General features: G+C 52.8%; 1 protein-coding gene across 1 annotated transcript; it reads right to left on the bottom strand.

The window, feature by feature from the left end:
* Positions 1 to 11,458: 11,458 nt before the first annotated feature.
* NMRK2 (nicotinamide riboside kinase 2) lies at positions 11,459 to 16,947 on the bottom strand. The gene is made up of 7 exons (XM_036313761.1): positions 16,602 to 16,947; positions 13,876 to 13,966; positions 13,247 to 13,295; positions 13,005 to 13,161; positions 12,530 to 12,601; positions 12,072 to 12,178; positions 11,459 to 11,789 (listed from the first exon to the last, which is right to left on the bottom strand). The coding sequence occupies exons 1-7, from the start codon at positions 16,721 to 16,723 to the stop codon at positions 11,704 to 11,706; spliced, it is 684 nt and encodes a 227-aa protein (XP_036169654.1). The 5' UTR covers positions 16,724 to 16,947; the 3' UTR covers positions 11,459 to 11,703.
* Between the last annotated feature and the right edge of the window lie 855 nt (positions 16,948 to 17,802).

The following is a 17,802-nucleotide window of genomic DNA, read 5'->3' as shown; positions in this document are numbered from 1 at the left end:
ATTGCCTGCTTCTTAAGGTGGTTTGGAGGCAGGAACTGTGGGATCCTTGAATTCCATCCCTCCAGCTGTCAGGAGTCTACCCCTATGTTGGCTTAGGATTTGGCTACGGTGTGTGTGAAGCTCTTCGGAAGGTGTTTATCTCAAAGCAAAGATCATGCCCAGCAGGGTGAGGGAGGGAGGCCCGACTTCCACAGCGGGCCCTCCCCCTAAATTGCAGCGTGATCTCTGGCAGCATGTAAGCCTGCCCTGGCCTCCATGTTCCTAGATGCAAAATGGTAGTAATTCCTCCTTTCCTTGTCTGAGATGCCATGAGGATTAAGTGGGAATTCGTAGAGGGGTTTTATAACCGTCAAGTGCTGCATAAATGTTGATGGTACAGCCAATCCAATCAGAGTCTCAGTGCTGGACCACGCTCAGAGAACACCAAAGCTGGCATTTCTGAGGAGGTCAAGTTCTCCAAACGGCCATCAGCACAGAGAAAGACATGGGGTGGTAGGGGCAGGTGCATTGGTCACAATCACTGATGCGAATGATTCCTCCGGCTTGAAACCCGATACTTGGGGATCAGCAGCCACTGCGCCCTGTCCCTGTCCTTGATCAGGAGGGCGTTGGGCAAGCAGACCTCCTCCTCAGAAGGTGCAGTGGGGGGGACCAGTGGAGCCCTAATTTTAGGCCTTACATCACAGCTTGTGTTTTTTCCCATACTACCTACGAGATGAGTCAGACAGTCCTGGGTTCAAATGCAGCCTGATTGGGCTCCTGCTCTTGCCATAGACGCCATCCCTCTGTGTGCCAGTCTTACCTTCACCCAGGGACTGGTTCTATTTGCCTCCTAGGGTGAAGGGGAGAGTGGAAGGAAAGGGTGCAGAGGGTCCAGCACAGACTGGGTGCCCCAAGCATGAGTCTTGTTAGATTTGGGGGAGGCTAGGCTGTAGGACTTACCACACCACACTGGGTTCATCAGAGTGCTGCCCCTCTCTTGTAGGTCAGAGGGCAGTCTTGTGCCATCTTCCCCAGGCCCAGTGGCCACCAGCAGGTACCAGCCAGGCTCGCAGCTGTCATGCTTCTGACCATATTTGAGCAAGAATCTGTGGTCGCTATTAATAACCACAGAGGCAGGATGGGGAGGTGGCTCCTATAAAGCCGGGTCTGCCAGCCCCAGCGGCTCCTTCAGCCCTTGAGACCTTTACCCCCTCCCTGTTGTGAGAGAAAAAGAAAAGTAAGTACCAAAACCATCTCCCCCATCCTCCCCATCCCTCTGCCCGACCCCACTCGGTGGCCTGAAAAGTGAGACACAGAACAGTGGTGAAACTACACACCCCATGCAAAGGACGTCTGAAACACAGCCTTGGTGGCACTTACCTGTCCCAGGCGGTTTGGGGGCCCATCCCAGTGGGGAAGAGGGCAGGGAGGAGGATGAAGAGGAGGAGGGGGGGCTGGGCCTCCTCCTCACCTATTCTCTGTGTCCTAGAGGGGACAGAGCCAGGAGCCTCCTGCCCTGGGACAGGTGACTCCAGAATGCATGTGTCTTGTGGGGATGTGGCCACAGTGTTGGCGCCCCTTGGGGAGTGCCGGCAGGGACTGAGGTTGGGGCTCCCTCCCTCCCCGGTCCCCAGACATTCTGGTGTCTCCCCACTTCCTGGGATTTTGTATTTTGAAGGTCCCTTTACAGGCCCATAAAGAATGAACTGTTTGCATCTACTGAACCCCCCAAGACGCTTCTGCTCTGTGAACTGCCCCCCCCCCCCCGCCGCCACCTCCTTCCCCCCCAGACACTCGGTTGTTTGGTGACCTTGAATGCCAGAGAAACTGCAAGGGAACAGGGAGGCGGTAGGTCATTCTTGGGTATCCCTGGACCACCGGAATGTGCTAGGTGGATCTGGGGAGCTCCTGGTGATGGTGGAGGGCATTTGGTGATTGAGGCCGTCAGCCACCCCTGTCTGTCCTCATCGTCCACTCCTCTCCCAGGCACTGGCAGAGCCTCCCACAGTTGGCCCCAGGGACACCCCCTCAGGGCCCTGGCAGGTAGAAGGATGGGCAGGAGGGATGGCCTTCGGAGGTGACTGCTCTGGCTCTGTTGGGACATATGTGGGGAGGGGGGTGCCAGCAGAGTGACTGCTGATTAAGAGGGCTGGCTGAGTGATACTTGATGTGAGTGGCAAATGCTGGGGGTGGGGGAGGGGTCCTGAAGTCGAGTGAGAACAAGGCGGTTGGGGATAGGGCGCTGCAGCCTGGCCCTCCACCTCCTGGGGCCTCTGCCTCCATCAGTGCCTGGATTTCAGTGTTTTCCCTTCACAGCTGTTAGGACATTTGGGGCAGGGCCCAGGACAGAGTGCTGGTCGGGTGAGCGTCCTGGGGCTGGAGGTTGCCAGTTGGGGCACTTTGAGTGGAAGGTCTCCTGTCCGTCTGTCTGTCTGTGTTGGCTGGGATGGGGCTTTGTAACTGAGGGAGCCGCCGGGCGGGCCGGGGGGTGGGGGTGGGGGGTAGGGGGAGCGGTTTCCAGTGAAGAGCCCAGTAGGTTCCCGTCCGCCCAGCAACCCTGAGGCAGAGGCACCTTTCCATGTGGTGAGGTCGCTGGCACCCCAGGGCCCTGCAGGACCAAGGAAGGGGGGCTGCTGGCAAGTCCCTCAGGGAAGGAGAAGACTTGGCCCAGAGGGTGTCAGCCACGGGACGACAGGCACGTGGGTGTGTGTGTCAGGGTCTGTCCCCGTCCTGGGATCTCAGCCCCTTTCCGGGGCCTTCTCTGCATAGTGAGTCACACTCCCCGGGCACCTCCCGGTGAGGGGGGGGCAGTGGTTTGAGCCAGTTCCCTGCCCTGGTCTCCCCTCTGCTCTTGGACATTGGGGCGGGGTCATTCTCTGTGAGGAGCTGCCCTGGGCACTGTGGGGTGTGAAGCAGCATCCCTGACCCTCCCCCTGGTGATGCCAGGAGCACCCCCAGTCATGACAAACACAGATGTCCCCACACTGTGTTCAGTGTCCCCTGGAGCAGGGTCACTGTGAGTTGAGAAGCACTGGGCTGAGGTTGTTCTTGGCCTTAAAGGTCTCGGGTGCTGAGTGCTGGGCATTCCTGGGGCTGGTTTTACGTGATACGTGCACGGACGCTGTAACTTGAGTACTTAGGTGCTTCCTTCCAATGCTTATCAGGAAACAGGTTTCCCATCAACACCAAATGCTGCCATAACATCTCCTCTGCCAAGGAATTTAGTTATAAATCAATACGATAAGCAAGACTCGTAAGGAAAACAAGCGAATGCAAGAGTAACTCTGGCCCTGCTTCCTTGTCTCCTGAGGGCAGGGGGGGAGTGGCCTCTGAAGGACCCACAGCGGACACAGCCTGGGGTCCCAGCACACCAGCCGGCCCGGAACCCTGTCTCCACCTTTGTGTGTGGCCTCGGGCGAGGTCCGCCTCGGTTCTGTCGTCTGCAAACCGTAATAAATTGTACCTGTGGCACAGAGTGGTGGAGAGGACCCCAGGCCCTCTGATCACTGCGGTGCCAATGCCCCGCCCCCATCCATGCTCGCAGGGCCGGCCTGGGCGGAGGGCACCGCAGTGATCAGCACGTTAAGTGTGTAGGTGAGGGAACTGAGTCCTGGCGGCGGCACATGACATCCCTCCAGGCCGTGGCTGAGGCCGCGGGGTTGTGGAGCCGCCCACTCCTGCTCTGGCTGCCTCGTCTTGGAGGGTCCCGTCCGAGGGCCTGGGGAGTCCTGACTGAGGTTACACTCTGGGGGGTACTTGGCGGAAACAAGATGGGGAGCATTGGGTTTGTCACTAGGTCTATCCGGGGAAGGCAGGTGCTGCAGGAAAGGTCCAGGTTAGCGATGTCGTCACTGTGCCGGAGCCGCCAGCCTTGGAGCTGGGTTCTCTGGGTCCCTCAGGCGGTTCTGGGAGGAAGGAGAGAACTCTTTTTGGGATGCGGGTGAGAAAATGGAAGGCCAGGTGGGGCGAGGGTGAGCGGCTTAGCCGTGCGCCATCGGCTGCAGAAGGCCATGGGATCAGCGTCGGACAGACTTGAGCTTAAATCTCGACTTTGCTGAGTGAGTGACCGTGGGCAGGTCGATTTCCCTCTCCGAGTCCTAGAGAGACAGGTCACAGGAAATCTGACCGCTCAGGGCGGGCTCTGAGCAGGGTGACCAACTGTGCCAGTTTGCCTGGGACGGGAATTCCCCAGGACAGGGAACTTTCAGTGCTAAACCTGAGAAAGTTCTGGGCAAACTAGGATGAGAGGGTGACCCCGGTCTCATTCTGTTTAATTGTGGTAAAATACAAACCACATAACATTTACCATCTGAACCATTTCTAAGCGTCCAGTCCAGGATCGTTCAGCACATTCACAGTGTTGTGCAACCATCCCCACCATCCATCTCCACCATCTTCTCATCTTCCCCAACATTAAACACTAACTCCCCCTTCCCCAGCCCCTGCTTTCTGTCTCCATGGATCTGACTTCTCTGGGGACCTCCTACAGCAGCGGTTCTCCACCTGTCTCTCTCTCTCCCTCTCCCTTCCTGGGTTGCGACCTCTTTGGGGGTCGAACGACCCTTTCACAGGGGTCGCCTAAGACCATCAGAAAACACATATGTAATTAAATATTGTCTTTGTGATTAATCACTGTGCTTTAATTATGTTCAATTTGTAACAATGAAAATACATCCTGCATATCAGATATTTACATGACGATTCATAACAGTAGCAAAATTACAGTTATGAAGTAGCAACGAAAATAATTTTATGGTTGGGGGTCACCACAACATGAGGAGCTGTATTAAAGGGTCGCGGCATTAGGAAGGTTGAGAACCACGGTCCTCATACAGTACTTGTCCTTTTGTGTCTGGCTTATTTCACTGAACGTAGTGTGTTCAAAGTTCATCCACATTGTAGCAGGTCAGAATCTTCTCATTCTCCTTCTCCTCCTCCTTCTCCTCCACCTTCCCCCCCCCCCCTTTTAAATATATTTTATTGATTTTTTACCGAGAGGAAGGGAGAGGGATAGAGAGTTAGAAATATCGATGAGAGAAACATCGATCAGCTGCCTCCTGCACACCCCCCACTGGGGATGTGCCCGTAACCAAGGTACATGCCCTTGACTGGAATTGAACCTGGGACCCTTTAGTCCACAGGCCGACACTCTATCCACTGAGCCAAACTGGTTAGGGCCCTTCTTCTTGTTGTTGTAAGAGAACATTTACTTGGTACATCACAGAGGTAGAAGTAATTCCCAGAAGAAATGGGCTTAGGAGACAAGTTATGGAGGTAATGAAAGGCCCTTGGAGCTTGGGAGTGAGGAAGCTAATGGTAACATGCCTGGGGCGGGAGAGGGAAGGGTGGGAGGAAGGAAAAGGGAAAAGCAGGGGTGTGCTCCCAGGAGGGAGAGCGCACTGGGTCCGCTGTGCTAGGGGTTTTAAGGGTGGAAATTTTAGGGGAGTCCCAGGGGAAGATCTTAATATTCAGCAGTTTCCTAGGCGTGTCCTTTCAGGGTTGTGGCCAGGCTGATTGATTGGCCAGCACCAGGGCAAGGGGTCATAATTCAGTGCAGCCGGTCCAATGTCAGCTGTGACTGGTTGTTTTTTAAATTTATTTTTATTTATTAAAAATATTTTTATTTATTTCAGGGAGGAAGGGAGAGGGAGAGAGAGAGACAGAAACATCAACGATGAGAGAGAATCACTGATCGGCTGCTCCCTGCACCCCCCACACTAGGGATCGAGCCCACAACCCGGGCATGTGCCCTGACTGGGAATTGAACCGTGACTTCCTGGTGCATAGGTCAATTCTCAACCACTGAGCCACACCAGCTGGGCTGTATTAGCTTACTTTTTATCTTTAAACTGGAGGCCTGATGCACGAAATTCATGTAAGAGTAGGCCCTCGAGCCCCCGACTGCCTCAGCCAGCCCTCACAGCCCTAGCTGCCTTGCGGCCCTGTGGCCCCACCCCTTGCCCACTGGCCGTTCTGGAAGATAGTTCTGCCTTCTGGTCTAATTAGCATATTAGCTTTTTATTATATAGGATGCATTTAATAAGATTTATTATTAGGAGAGTGTATGCTGAGCCTTCATTTTGAGGGGTTTTAAAGACTGGGTGCTTAGGGGAGGGATCTCAATACAATTCATCAGCTTTATGCTGGTATAACTTCATTTGTCCTTGGGTGTGGTTAACAAATGACACTAATTGGATCACTGCTGTCTGTCCCCCTGAGTAGGGTGATTTAAGCCAGCAGTCACCAACTGGTGGTCCTCGGGCCACTGGTGGTCCGTGAGGTCCGAAAGGTTGGCGACCCCTGATTTAAGCTATTTACCCTCTGGCTGGGGAGGAGAAGTGTCCCTGGTTTAGGGAAGATAGGATTTACTCGATGGCTGGGGACTGCTTGGCATCTAGATTTTCTAGATGGCAGCAAACTGCTGTTTAACTATCTGTTTCCCTATTTTGTCCTTGTCCTGGTGTTTCATTTATATAACTTCTTTTTATTTTTCTTATAAACCTCTAACTTTCACAGAATTTTCTTTCTTTTTAAGGCTGAATAATGTTTTATTATCTGGATGGACCACATTGTGTTTGTCCATTCATCTGTTGATGGCTTTTTGGGTGTTCCCACCTCTTGGCTATTGTGAATAATGCTGTTATGGATGAGGGTGTGCAAATATCTGTTTGAGATCTTTAATTCTTCTAATTCCACCCAGAAGTGGAATTGTTGGGTCGCATGGTAATCCTATATTTCATTTTTTGAGAAATCTCCACACTCTTTTCCATAGCAGCTACCCCCATTTTTTATCCCCATTAGCAGTGAATGAGGGTTCCAAATTTCTCCACATCCTCCCCAATACTTGTCTTCTGACTTTTTGAGTTGGTCACCCTATTGCTACTGTTCTCATAATGACCGAGCTGTCTGGGTGGCCAGGCAGGGCCCTGGCTGCCCCAGAACCACCTCTCCCATGTCCTGTCTCGTCCCACACTATTTTGGGCCCAGTGACAGGCAGATCTGCTCCGTGCCTGTGCAAGGGGCAAGCCTTGGCCAGCTCGCCAGGTGCTTCCTCCTGATCCTGCTCCAGCTCCCACCTGTTCTCCAGGACACGGTGACCTCGGTCATGGCCTGTCCCTGAGGCTGCCTCTCTCCATGGCTCTCCACTCCAGACCTTGCACGCACCAGCCTAGTCAGCAGACATTTTCTGCAAAGGGACAGAAAGTAATTATTTCCGGCCTTGCAGACTAGAGAATCTCTGTCACAGCTACTCAGCTCTGCATACTTTGAAAGCAGCCATATGGGTGTGGCTTTGTGCCAATAAAACCTTATTTATAGCCTAACCGGTTTGGCTCAGTGGATAGAGTGTCGACCTGGGGACTGAAAGGTCCCAGGTTTGATTCCAGTCAAGGGCATGTACTTTGGCTGTGGGCACATCCCCAGTGGGGAGTGTGCAGGAGGCAGCTGATCGATGTTTCTCTCTCATCGATGTTTCTAACTCTCTATCCCTCTCCCTTCCTCTCTGTAAAAAATCAATAAAAAAACTTTATTTATAGACACTGAAATTTGAATTTCATATTGTTTGCATGTGTCATCCTATATAATCAAGAGCTAATATGCTAATTAGGCCAAATAGCAGAACGATCGTCCAGATGACCTTCTGGACGAAGCCAGGGCTGCAAGGGGCTCAAGGGGCTTCGAGGGGCTTCGAGGGCCAAGCCCCTTGCACGAATTTCATGCATCAGGCCTCTAGTAAAATATACCCCCCCCCCGAATTATTTAAAAATGTAAAGTCATTCTTATTTCAAGGGCTGTACAAAAGAACATGCAGTAGGCTGGATTTGGCCCATGGGCCATAGTTTGTCAATCCATATACTACATATCCAATAAACATTTAAAAACATATATATTTTTATTGATTTCAGAGAGGAAGGAAGGATAGGCAGAAACATCAATGATGAGAGAGGATCATGGATCAGCTGCCTCCTGCATGCCCCCTACTGGGGACCGAGCCTGCAACCCAGGCATGTGCCCTGACCGCGAATCGAACAGTGATCTCCTGGTTCATAGGTTGACGCTCAACCACTGAGCCAGGCCAGCCGGCTCCAATAAACATTTGTTTGAATGAATTAACATTTAGTGTCCTATTAAAACATATACCCAATTGATTAGCATGATAATGATGTGCTGTTAATGAGCAAATGGGCATTGATGTATTTCTTATTAAAATCACACATATTGAAAATGCTGCTGAATTAAGTAAAAGTCACATTGGATTTTTAAAAGTAAGTTCTAAAGGATTTTTAGACAGCTTTTATTGAGATAGAGTTAACATACCATACAACTTACCTGTTTAATGTGTTGTGTACACTATATATATATATATATTTTTTACATCTTCACAGGGCTGTGCAACCATCCACTTTAGAATACAATAAATTTTTTTTTTTTTTTTTTTTTTTTTTTACAATAATTTAGAATACTTTATCCTCCCCCCAAAATAAGTCCCATCCTCATTACCAGTCAGCCCCCCTTCCCCACTCCTCCAGCCCCTGGCAACCGCGAATCCATGTTCTGTCTGTGGATTTGCCTGGCTGGTTCGTTCTTAGGCCTCCCTGCCTTGCAGATGGGCATCTTCTCTCTGTCCTCAGTGTGCACATGTGCCATGGTGTCCCTCTGTGTGTCCAAATTTCTTCTCCTTTTTAAAAATACATTTTTATTGATTTTATTTATTTATTTAATTTTATTTTTTTAAAATATATTTTATTGATTTTTTACAGAGAGGAAGGGAGAGAGATAGAGAGTTAGAAACATCGATGAGAGAGAAACATCGATCAGCCGCCTCCTGCACATCTCCTACTGGGGATGTGCCCGCAACCCAGGTACATGCCCTTGACCGGAATCGAACCTAGGACCTTTCAGTCCGCAGGCCGACGCTCTATCCACTGAGCCAAACCGGTTTCGGCTTGATTTTATTTATTTTTTAAATATATTTTTATTGATTTCAAAGAGGAAGGGAGAGGGAGAGAGAGATAGAAACATCAATGATGAGAGAGAATTACTGATTGGCTGCCTCCTGCATGTCCCCTACTGGGGACCAAGCCTGAAACCCGGGCATGTGCCCTTGACTGGAATAGAACCCGGGACCCATTGGTCCACAGGCTGACGCTCTATTCACTGAACATTACTGGCTAGGGCCATTTTTATTGATTTTAGAGAGGAAGGAAGGGAGAGGGATAGAGAGATAGAAACATTGATAAGAGAGAGATATCTATTGGCTACCTCCCACACACCCCTACTGGGAATCAAGCCCTCAACCTGGGCATGTGCCCTGACTAGGGATTGAACAGGGGGCCCCTTGGCTCATGGGTTGACACTCAACCTATTTATTTATTTTTATTGATTTCAGAGAGGAAGGAAGAGGGAGAGAGAGATAGAAACAACGATGAGAAAGAATCACTGACCGGCTGCCTCCTGCATGCCCCTCACTGGGGACTGAGCCTGAAACCTGGGCATGTGCCCTTGACCGGAATTGAACCCAGGGCCCTTCAGTCTGCAGGCCGATGCTCTATCCACTGAGCCAAACCAGCTGGGACTCAGGACCCCATTTTAACTTAATCATCATTTAATCACTTCCAGATACAGTCACATTTTTTAAAAAAATAATTCTTTATTGTTGAAAGTATTACATAGGTCCCCTTTTCCCTTCATTAACCCCCTTCAGCCCGCCCTGCTCCCTGCCCCAGGCCCTCACCGTCCCATTGTCTGTGGCCATGAGCCATGCATATATGCATACAAGGTAGTTGGTTGATTACTTCCCACCCACCCACCCTCCCCCGCCTTCCCTCTGAGATTCCGCACTCTGTTCCATGCTTCCGTGTCTCTGGATCCACTCCATTCATCGGTTTATTTTGTTACTTAGGTTTCACATCTGAGTGAGATCATGTGATGCTTGTCTTTCTCTGACTGGCTTATTTCACTTCGCACGATACCCTCCAGGTCCCTCCATGCTGTCTCAAGGGTAAGAGATTCTTTTTTACTGCTGCAGAGTATTCCATGGTGTAAATGTGCCACAGCTTTTTAAAAAATATATATGTTTTATTGATTTCAGAGAGAAAGGGAGAGGGAGAGAGAGAGAGAAGCATCAATGATGAGAGAGAATCATTGATCGGCTGCCTCCTGCACGGTCCCTCTCTGCCCATTTTCTAATTAGATGGTTTGTTTTCCTTTTGTTAGGTTGCATGAGTTCCTTGTATAGTTTGGACATTAACCCTCTACCAGATGTGTCATTGCCAGATATGTTCTCCCGCACAGCGGGCTCCCTTTTTGTTGGATGCGGTCCCATTTGTTTATTTTCTCCTTAGTTTCCTTTGCCCTAGGAGATGTGTCTGTAAACATATTACAACGAGAGAAGTCTGAGATTTTGCTGCCTATGGTTTCTTCTAGGATTTTTATGGTTTCACGACTTACATTTAAGTCCTTTAGCCATTTTGAGTTTGTTTTTGTGTTTGGTATAAGTTGGTGGTCTAGTTTCATTGTTTTGCATGTATCTGTCCAATTTTCCCAGCACCATTTATTGAAGAGACTGTCGTGACTCCATTGTAGGCTCTTGTCTCCTTTGTCAAATATGAATTGAGGATCATGGCTTGGGTCGATTTCTGGGTTCTCTGTTCTTGCCTGTTCTTGTGCCGCTACCAGGCTGTTTTGATTATGGTGGCTTTGTAGTGTAACTAGAAATCTGGTATTGTGATTCCTCCAACTTTGTTTTTCTTTCTCAAGATTGCTGCAGCTATTCGGGGTCTTTAAAAAAAAAGTATATTTTTTGCCGAAACCGGTTTGGCTCAGTGGATAAAGTGTCGGCCTGCGGACTGAAAGGTCCCAGATTCCATTCCGGTCAAGGGCATGTACCTGGGTTGCGGGCACATCCCCAGTAGGAGATGTGCACGAGGCAGTTGATCGATGTTTCTCTCTCATCGATGTTTCTAACTCTATCCCTCTCCCTTCCTCTCTGTAAAAAATCAATAAAATACAAAAAAATATTTTTAAAAAAGTATATTTTTATTGATTTCAGAGAGGAAAGGAGAGGGAGAGAGAGACAGAAACATCAATGATGAGAGAATCATTGATCGGCTGCTTCCTGAACACTCCCCACTGGGGATCGAGCCTGCAACCACCAGAATCAAACCTGGGACCCTTCAGTCAGCAGGCCGATACTCTATCCAATGAGCCAAACTGGCTAGGGCCCCCCCCCAAAAAAAATAAATAATTTTTTTAAAAAAGAAAGCTGGTAGGAAATTTCCCCTCTGGGGAAACTGAAGCCGCAAGTAACCCCAAGCAGCCCCTGGGGTCATGTTGGTATGGGTCCAACAGGTGGCGCTAACCATCCAGAGCTCTCAGTGCCCGCGCCCCCCACCCCCAGAGGCCACCAATGAAGCAAGGAGAAGGGACAGGAGGGTTCTCTTTGGCACCTCAAATACAACAGGCTGAACTCCGACAGTTACAAAAAATAGGATCAGGTTTAATACTTAAGCTGCTGTGAGGTTACAGAGGCATCTCAGGGCGGATCCCAGGGCCCTGAGATGCTGGGCTGTGAGTGGGGCCTCCACTCTCATATGTACAGACATCCACCAAGGAAAATGGTCGTGCGGTATCTTGCTGGGACGCCGCCAGCCTGGCCGTACTGTGGCCGGAATTGTATGTGTGTCTCTCCAGTCCGGGGTCGGGCCCCCCATCCCCCAGCCACTAGGAGTGGTTCAGGAGCGAGTTCTGGATGTCCTCCCGGACCTGGTGGAAGAGCTCCTCACGGGACTTCATGCCATCCAGGTACACTGAAATCAGAAAGGCCGCGGTCAGGGCCGCAACTGCTGGGACACCAGGTTGCTGCCAGGAGGAGGCGGCCGGCGCACAGGGAGCCGGGCAGACTGGGTCAGGAGGAAGCCGACCTGCAGTCAGGCTGCTGGACTAGAATAGCCTCCGGGGTCCAAAGCAAGAGGGATTGGCAATGAGACTTGAGGAGGAACTTCCAGGTTTCCCAACTGGTCCCCATGGGGAGGGGCTGGGCTCAGGGTCCCCCCAGGGCCAGGCCTCACTCATCCTACTCAGGGCCTTACCTACTTCCACGCCGTTGGCCTCCATCTCTTGCTTATACTTCTGGTACATGGGCCACACGTGGCCATCAAAGAGGCCGGGGGGATCGGGGACCTCGTAGCTTCGAGTACTGGGGAGAGAGATTGGCAAGAATGAGTGACGCCCATGTTGCCCAAGGCGGTACCATGGGCAGAGCCTGGGGGATGTGAACTTGTTCAGGGAGAGTACCACTGAGTCAGGGGCCATGGCTGGGGTCTGGGTGCTCCGGCTTCTGCCATTTTCCACCCCCTGAGCCTGGGAGATGCCTAGGGCAGTGCCGAGGTGGGCCATGCCTCCAGGTCCCTGGCTGGGGCTTTTGGAACACACCATGGGCAGCTAAGTGCCTGCTGGCCGCCAAAGTGGTTTCAGGGTGGCCTGTGTCCAGGAGGCATTGGTGGTTTCCTGGTCCCACCGGGGAATCCAGACGGGGCCCCCGGCTCACCTCCTCCTCCACTTGCATTCTTCGTAGGGGACGGTCAGGAAGTACCGTCGGCTGTATAAGTCCACCAGGGGCCTGGCAGGGGTGGAGGGCACGGTCAGCGCTATGGGCTTCCTTCATGGGGTCAGAGGCACACATCCCCCAGCCTCGGCCTCCGGGGACTTTTCTGGGTGATGAGGGCTGGGGCGCGGTGGGGTCTGGGCTGCTCGTGTAGGGGTCAGGGAGGGGACCAGCATCGGCCAGTCTCCTGCTAGGCCCAGGAACGCCCCACAGCAGCCCCCGATTTGGATGGGCCAACAGAGGTGCTATGTCTTGGCCGGGGTCCCACAGTGAGGCCAGGGGTCCAGCCCAACCCCCTGCTCGGCCAAGAGGGAGGACTCAGTTTCCCCCAGAAGTGGGGGTTTTGCCCCGGCCCTCTGAGCTGAGCCCCACCCCTGGGAGGACCCAGAGTGTCGGGCGGGAACCTGCCGCCACTCACTTGTAGCTGTACAGCAGGAAGCCCTCCAGGATGAGGATGTGGGTGTCCAAGGCGTCCGGCTGGACGCTGACCCCGTGGGCGCGGGCGAACTTCCGGGGGTTGCTCATCCAGGCCTGCACGGTGCTCAGCATGGCCTCCATGTCCAGGGACTCCAGAACTGGGGGCAGGGAGAGCGGCGTTGGCAGAGTCGGGGAAGGGGGGACAGGGCAGGCAAGGGGCGCGGGGCCGCTGGCCATCCTTACCATCCCACTGCTTGAAGCCGTCCTCCCCAACGGCGATTTGGTCTTGGGGCTGAAACAGAGGAGCCCGAACCCCGGGCTCAGTGCCCGCCTTCCCGCCTCACCACCACCCTGGGCTGACTGAATCTTGGTGGGCCCCTCGGCTCCTGGAGAGCCCACAGTGAGGGGCCCAGGGCCTGGCGGGGCTGCCTGCCCCGACCCTCTGCAGTTGATGCTTACAGGCTCTGAGGGGTTCAGGCTGGCACTGGGACACTCCCCTCCCCCACCTCATGACTCTTGGGACCAGGAGGGAGGAGACTTTATATCCATCACCTCATCACCCCTCACCCTCCAGAAAGCGTGGAGGTGGGCTCAGCCCATTTTGCAGATGGGAAAGTGGAGGTGCAGAGGGAGAAAGGGCCTGGAAGGCCACCGTGGCACTGGTCTGGTGGCACACCCCCTATGGGAACAGCAGCGTCTCCATCAGTCGAATGCCAGTCTAACGTGCCAGGTGCACAGTAGCTGCTCAGTAAGTGAGAACACCCATCCCTTGCTCTCCTGACTGGGGAGGGGTCTGTGCCCAGCCCACAGTGGGCAGCAGAGGACAGGGTAGCCTGGGCTGACTCCTCCTGATCCCAGGTGAGGGCGGCCACCTTGAAAAAGTCATCCTGGTGGATCACACAGCAGTTGGGCAGCACCTTGAGCAGGCTGTTGGTCAGTGTGGTCTTGCCGCCGTTGGTCATGCTGTGGAGACATCGTAAGGGTGAGGCTGCCTGGAGGGGTCTGAGCCCCACCCCCCAATCAAACTCCAATATAAACACAGAACTGTAAAACCATAGAGCCAAGAGGATATTATTATTTGCCTAGAACCCAGGAGGCCTTTTAAGCAGCGAAAAGGAGCGGAAAGTATGAAAAGAAATAGCTAACTCAGTCTTGGTGGGCGCAGGACCATCCTGAGCACAGAACTCACTTCAGCGTCTTTGCAAACCCAGGAGGTGGAGCCAGAGAGGAAACTGAGATCCAAGCATGACTGAGCCCTAGTAGGGCTTTTTTGGGGGGTGGGGCTCAGAATGTTAAAACAAGTGCAAACTGGTGGAGAAAAAAATATTTGCAATAGAAAAACCAGTAGTTCACTGCAAAACTAAGAGGCACTCAACTTTATGAACTGGCTGTAACCAAGAAAAGACAAAACAAGAAAAGCAAAGAAAAGCAAAGAAAAGAAAGCAATTGTAAAAGCAGGTGACCAACTTGCCCTGCTTTGCCAAGTGTTGCGGCCAAAGGTAAACTGAGGGGGGGGGGGGGGGTGAAAGGATTAAGGAAAAGACAGACAAGAGAATACTCCCTGATGAGGAGACAGCGCCAGCGCCCACAAGCCGTGTCTTTATTTTATAGCTGATGCCACGAGGCAAAGTAGGGGCGTGATCACGTTGTTTACAGCATTCTCGTGAGTTCCAACCTCACTCAACTACATGCACCTGAACTTTAGCGCAAGGCACGTGGGGCTACGTGTTTGGACCATAGGTTCAAGCTCACAGCCACAGCCGTTGGCTATGATTGTGCTGGGAGGGCCCTGCCTTCCAGCTGGGACTTGCACGTGGCAATGAGAGGACCCTGTCCTTCCATTAGTCCGAGGCTTGAACCTGGCCAAAACACTGTAGCCGCGCCCCACAGCCAAGGATGTCTCTGTTTTTAGCACTGAAAGTCCCGAATCCTGGGGACCCTTGGTGCCAGGAAGACCAGGACGGGGGAGGGGTCGCCCTGTGGCAGAGGGAGCGAGACTCTGGCCTCCTGGAGCTGACAAAGGACATAGAAGGGTCACTGCAAGGCCTTTCTGGAAATCAGTGTCCGTCCCTCTGACCTTATGGTCTTTTTTTATTTTTAAAAAAATATATTTTATTGATTTTTTACAGAGCGGAAGGGAGAGGGATAGAGAGTTAGAAACATCGATCAGCTGCCTCCTGCACACTCCCTACTGGGGATGTGCCCGCAACCAAGGTACATGCCCTTGACCGGAATCAAACCTGGGACCCTTGAGTCCACAGGCCGACGCTCTATCCACTGAGCCAAACCGGTCAGGGCTGACCTTACGGTCTTTACTTTAGGAATCAGAGGCAGAAAGCCAGGTGTGGGACAGGGGGGAGCTGCAGCCACTTGAAAGGGCTGACAGGAATGGGGACCCTCGGATACTAAGGGGGAGCAGCTTAGAACATCCCTGACATGCGTTTGGGTCCTTACTAAAAGACACGCCTTGCACTCACGGTGGCTACAGAATTTGCAGGGCTTGGAACAAAATGGAACGTAGGGGCCCTCCTTCAAACGTATTAGGAATGTCAACTGGGTGATAGCAGAGCAAGTGGGGGAGGGCCCTGGCCGGGTAGCTCACTGGTTAGAGCATAGTCTCCATACACCAAGGTTATGGGTTCAATCACCGCCGCCCTCCCTCCCCCACACACCCCATCAGGACACATACAACAACCAACCAATCAATGTATAAATAAGCGGAACAACAAATCTCTCTCTCTCTCTGCCCCCTTTCTCTCTCTAAAATTTAATTTAAAAAAGTCTAAACCAAGTGAGGGAAGGGGCCAGGGCAACTCCCTGGGTAGGACTTTCTGTCCCTAAGCCCCTGATTAGGTGAAATGCTTCCCTAGCATCATCTTAAAAGGCCAGATTATTGGTAATAAAATGGAGACTTTATTTTTTATTTTATTTTTTCATATATATTTTTATTGATTTCAGAGAGGAAGGGAGAGGGAGAGAAAGCTAGAAACATCAATGATGAGAGAGAATCATTGATCGGCTGCCTCCTGCATGTCCCCCACTGGGGATTGAGCCTGAAACCCGGGGTTGTGCCCTGACCTGGAATCGAACTCTGACCTCCTGGTTCACAGGTCGATGCTCAACCACTGAGCCCACACCAGCCCGGCAAAATGGAGACTTTAAATACCCGGGGAAGCGGGGCCCTGACTGCCAGGTGCTGACAGAAGTCACACCGGAATGCCATTCTGGGGGCTGCCCCACCTGCCCACTGTCTGCCTCCAGGTAGGGTGTCTCCCCCACCTTCCCGCCAAGATGGTCCCAGCCTTGTTAGAAGGGCCTGTCTGGGCTTCAGAAAGTCTTCTCTGAGTCCCACTGGTTTTTGGTTTTACACTGAGTATAGCGGGGAAAAGTAATTTCCGTTTGAAAATTTAAAATTGGGCTCGCGCCCAGGCAGATGGGCGCGCCCAGCCTCCAAGCGCGCAGACCCCTCCCCACACTCAGACCTTGGGCCGCAGGCCTGGGACCCCAGGCAGCCCTCCATTCATTCCGCGGCCTCCCCGCGCGCTCCTCTGCGCCTTTGCCCCCGCGAGGCCGCCCCTCGGGCGCCCAGGCCGCTCACCCTCCGATGCCCACGATGCACTTCATTTCCACGCGGAGGGGCGGCGGGGATCGCGCTCGGCCTGCTGAATCCCGGGCACTCCGCTGGGTCCAACGCTGCACTGCGCTGCGTCCCGGCTTCATTGAGAAAAACCTGGCACCTTTATAGGCCCGGGCAGCCCAGAGGCCGCCACGAGGGAGGCCACACGCGGCCAATTGGCAGCATGGCCCACGGGGTGGGAGCAAGCACCCCGCCCCCCTCTCCCCGCACCTGTTCCCTCTGCATGGAAATAGCTCCACGCTGCCTTTTGCCTAAATTAGTCATGGGCCAGCTGGGCGGGAGGGGGTGCGGGTGGATGTCACCCCGGCTGCCTCTTCCCTCCTCCTGCTCTCTTTACTCTCCTCTTCCCCCCTCCGAGCCAGACCGCCTGCCCCTTGTGGCAGATAAGGCGCCACACATCCTCCCTTCCTAAAAATATCCCGCCAGCCTGTCCTCTGGCCTGACCCTGACATTAGCACTGGTTCTGGTGGCCCTGAGGAAAGGGACCCCCGCCCCCGCCCCCCCTCACTCCATCACCAGCTGCAGCAGCAGTGCCAGCACCCCACCCAACCCCCCTGCCCTGGGAACTTCCCTGTGCAAGGAGGCTGTGCCAAGATGGGCTTAAGGTCCAGAATGGTGAGTGCCAAGGTAGCCGTGCTGGTGACCCAGGCTGGTCAGAAACGCACAGCGTGATCCCAGGGCTGCTCATCCAGGGATCATGTGAGGCCTGGAGGAGTCACTGGGCTTGGCCTCGGGGATGGGGTGGGTGGAGCATGACCTTGCCGCTCGCGCTCTGTACCCCTGGAAGCTGAGGGACCCCTCGCCCAAGTTCAAGCAGCTGCTTACGATGGCGCTGGGGTGTCCATCTGGACTGAAGGTTCTAGCCTCCCAACTGTCCTGTGTGACCTGGGTGGGCCATGCCATCTCTCTGTGCTCAGTGTCCCCCCAGTAACATGAGGACTATACTAGTGGGGCACAGGCTGTTATTATTATTTTATTATTATTATTATTGTGATTTATATTAAGTAGAGATTTGGCCTTAGTCCCTTCACACAGTTCCTGAGACCCTTGTAATTTGCTAAGTGAGAAGAGGGCGTATCTTTTGTTATACTATTTGGACTTTCCTCTTTGATTCCTGAAACAGCTCCAGAATGATACAGATGAAAGAGGTGCCTTTTGCTAT

Source organism: Myotis myotis, unplaced genomic scaffold, assembly GCF_014108235.1.
Source record: "Myotis myotis isolate mMyoMyo1 unplaced genomic scaffold, mMyoMyo1.p scaffold_m19_p_6, whole genome shotgun sequence".
NCBI classification, from domain to species: Eukaryota; Metazoa; Chordata; class Mammalia; order Chiroptera; family Vespertilionidae; genus Myotis; species Myotis myotis.
This window is presented reverse-complemented; position numbering and strand designations above follow the sequence as displayed.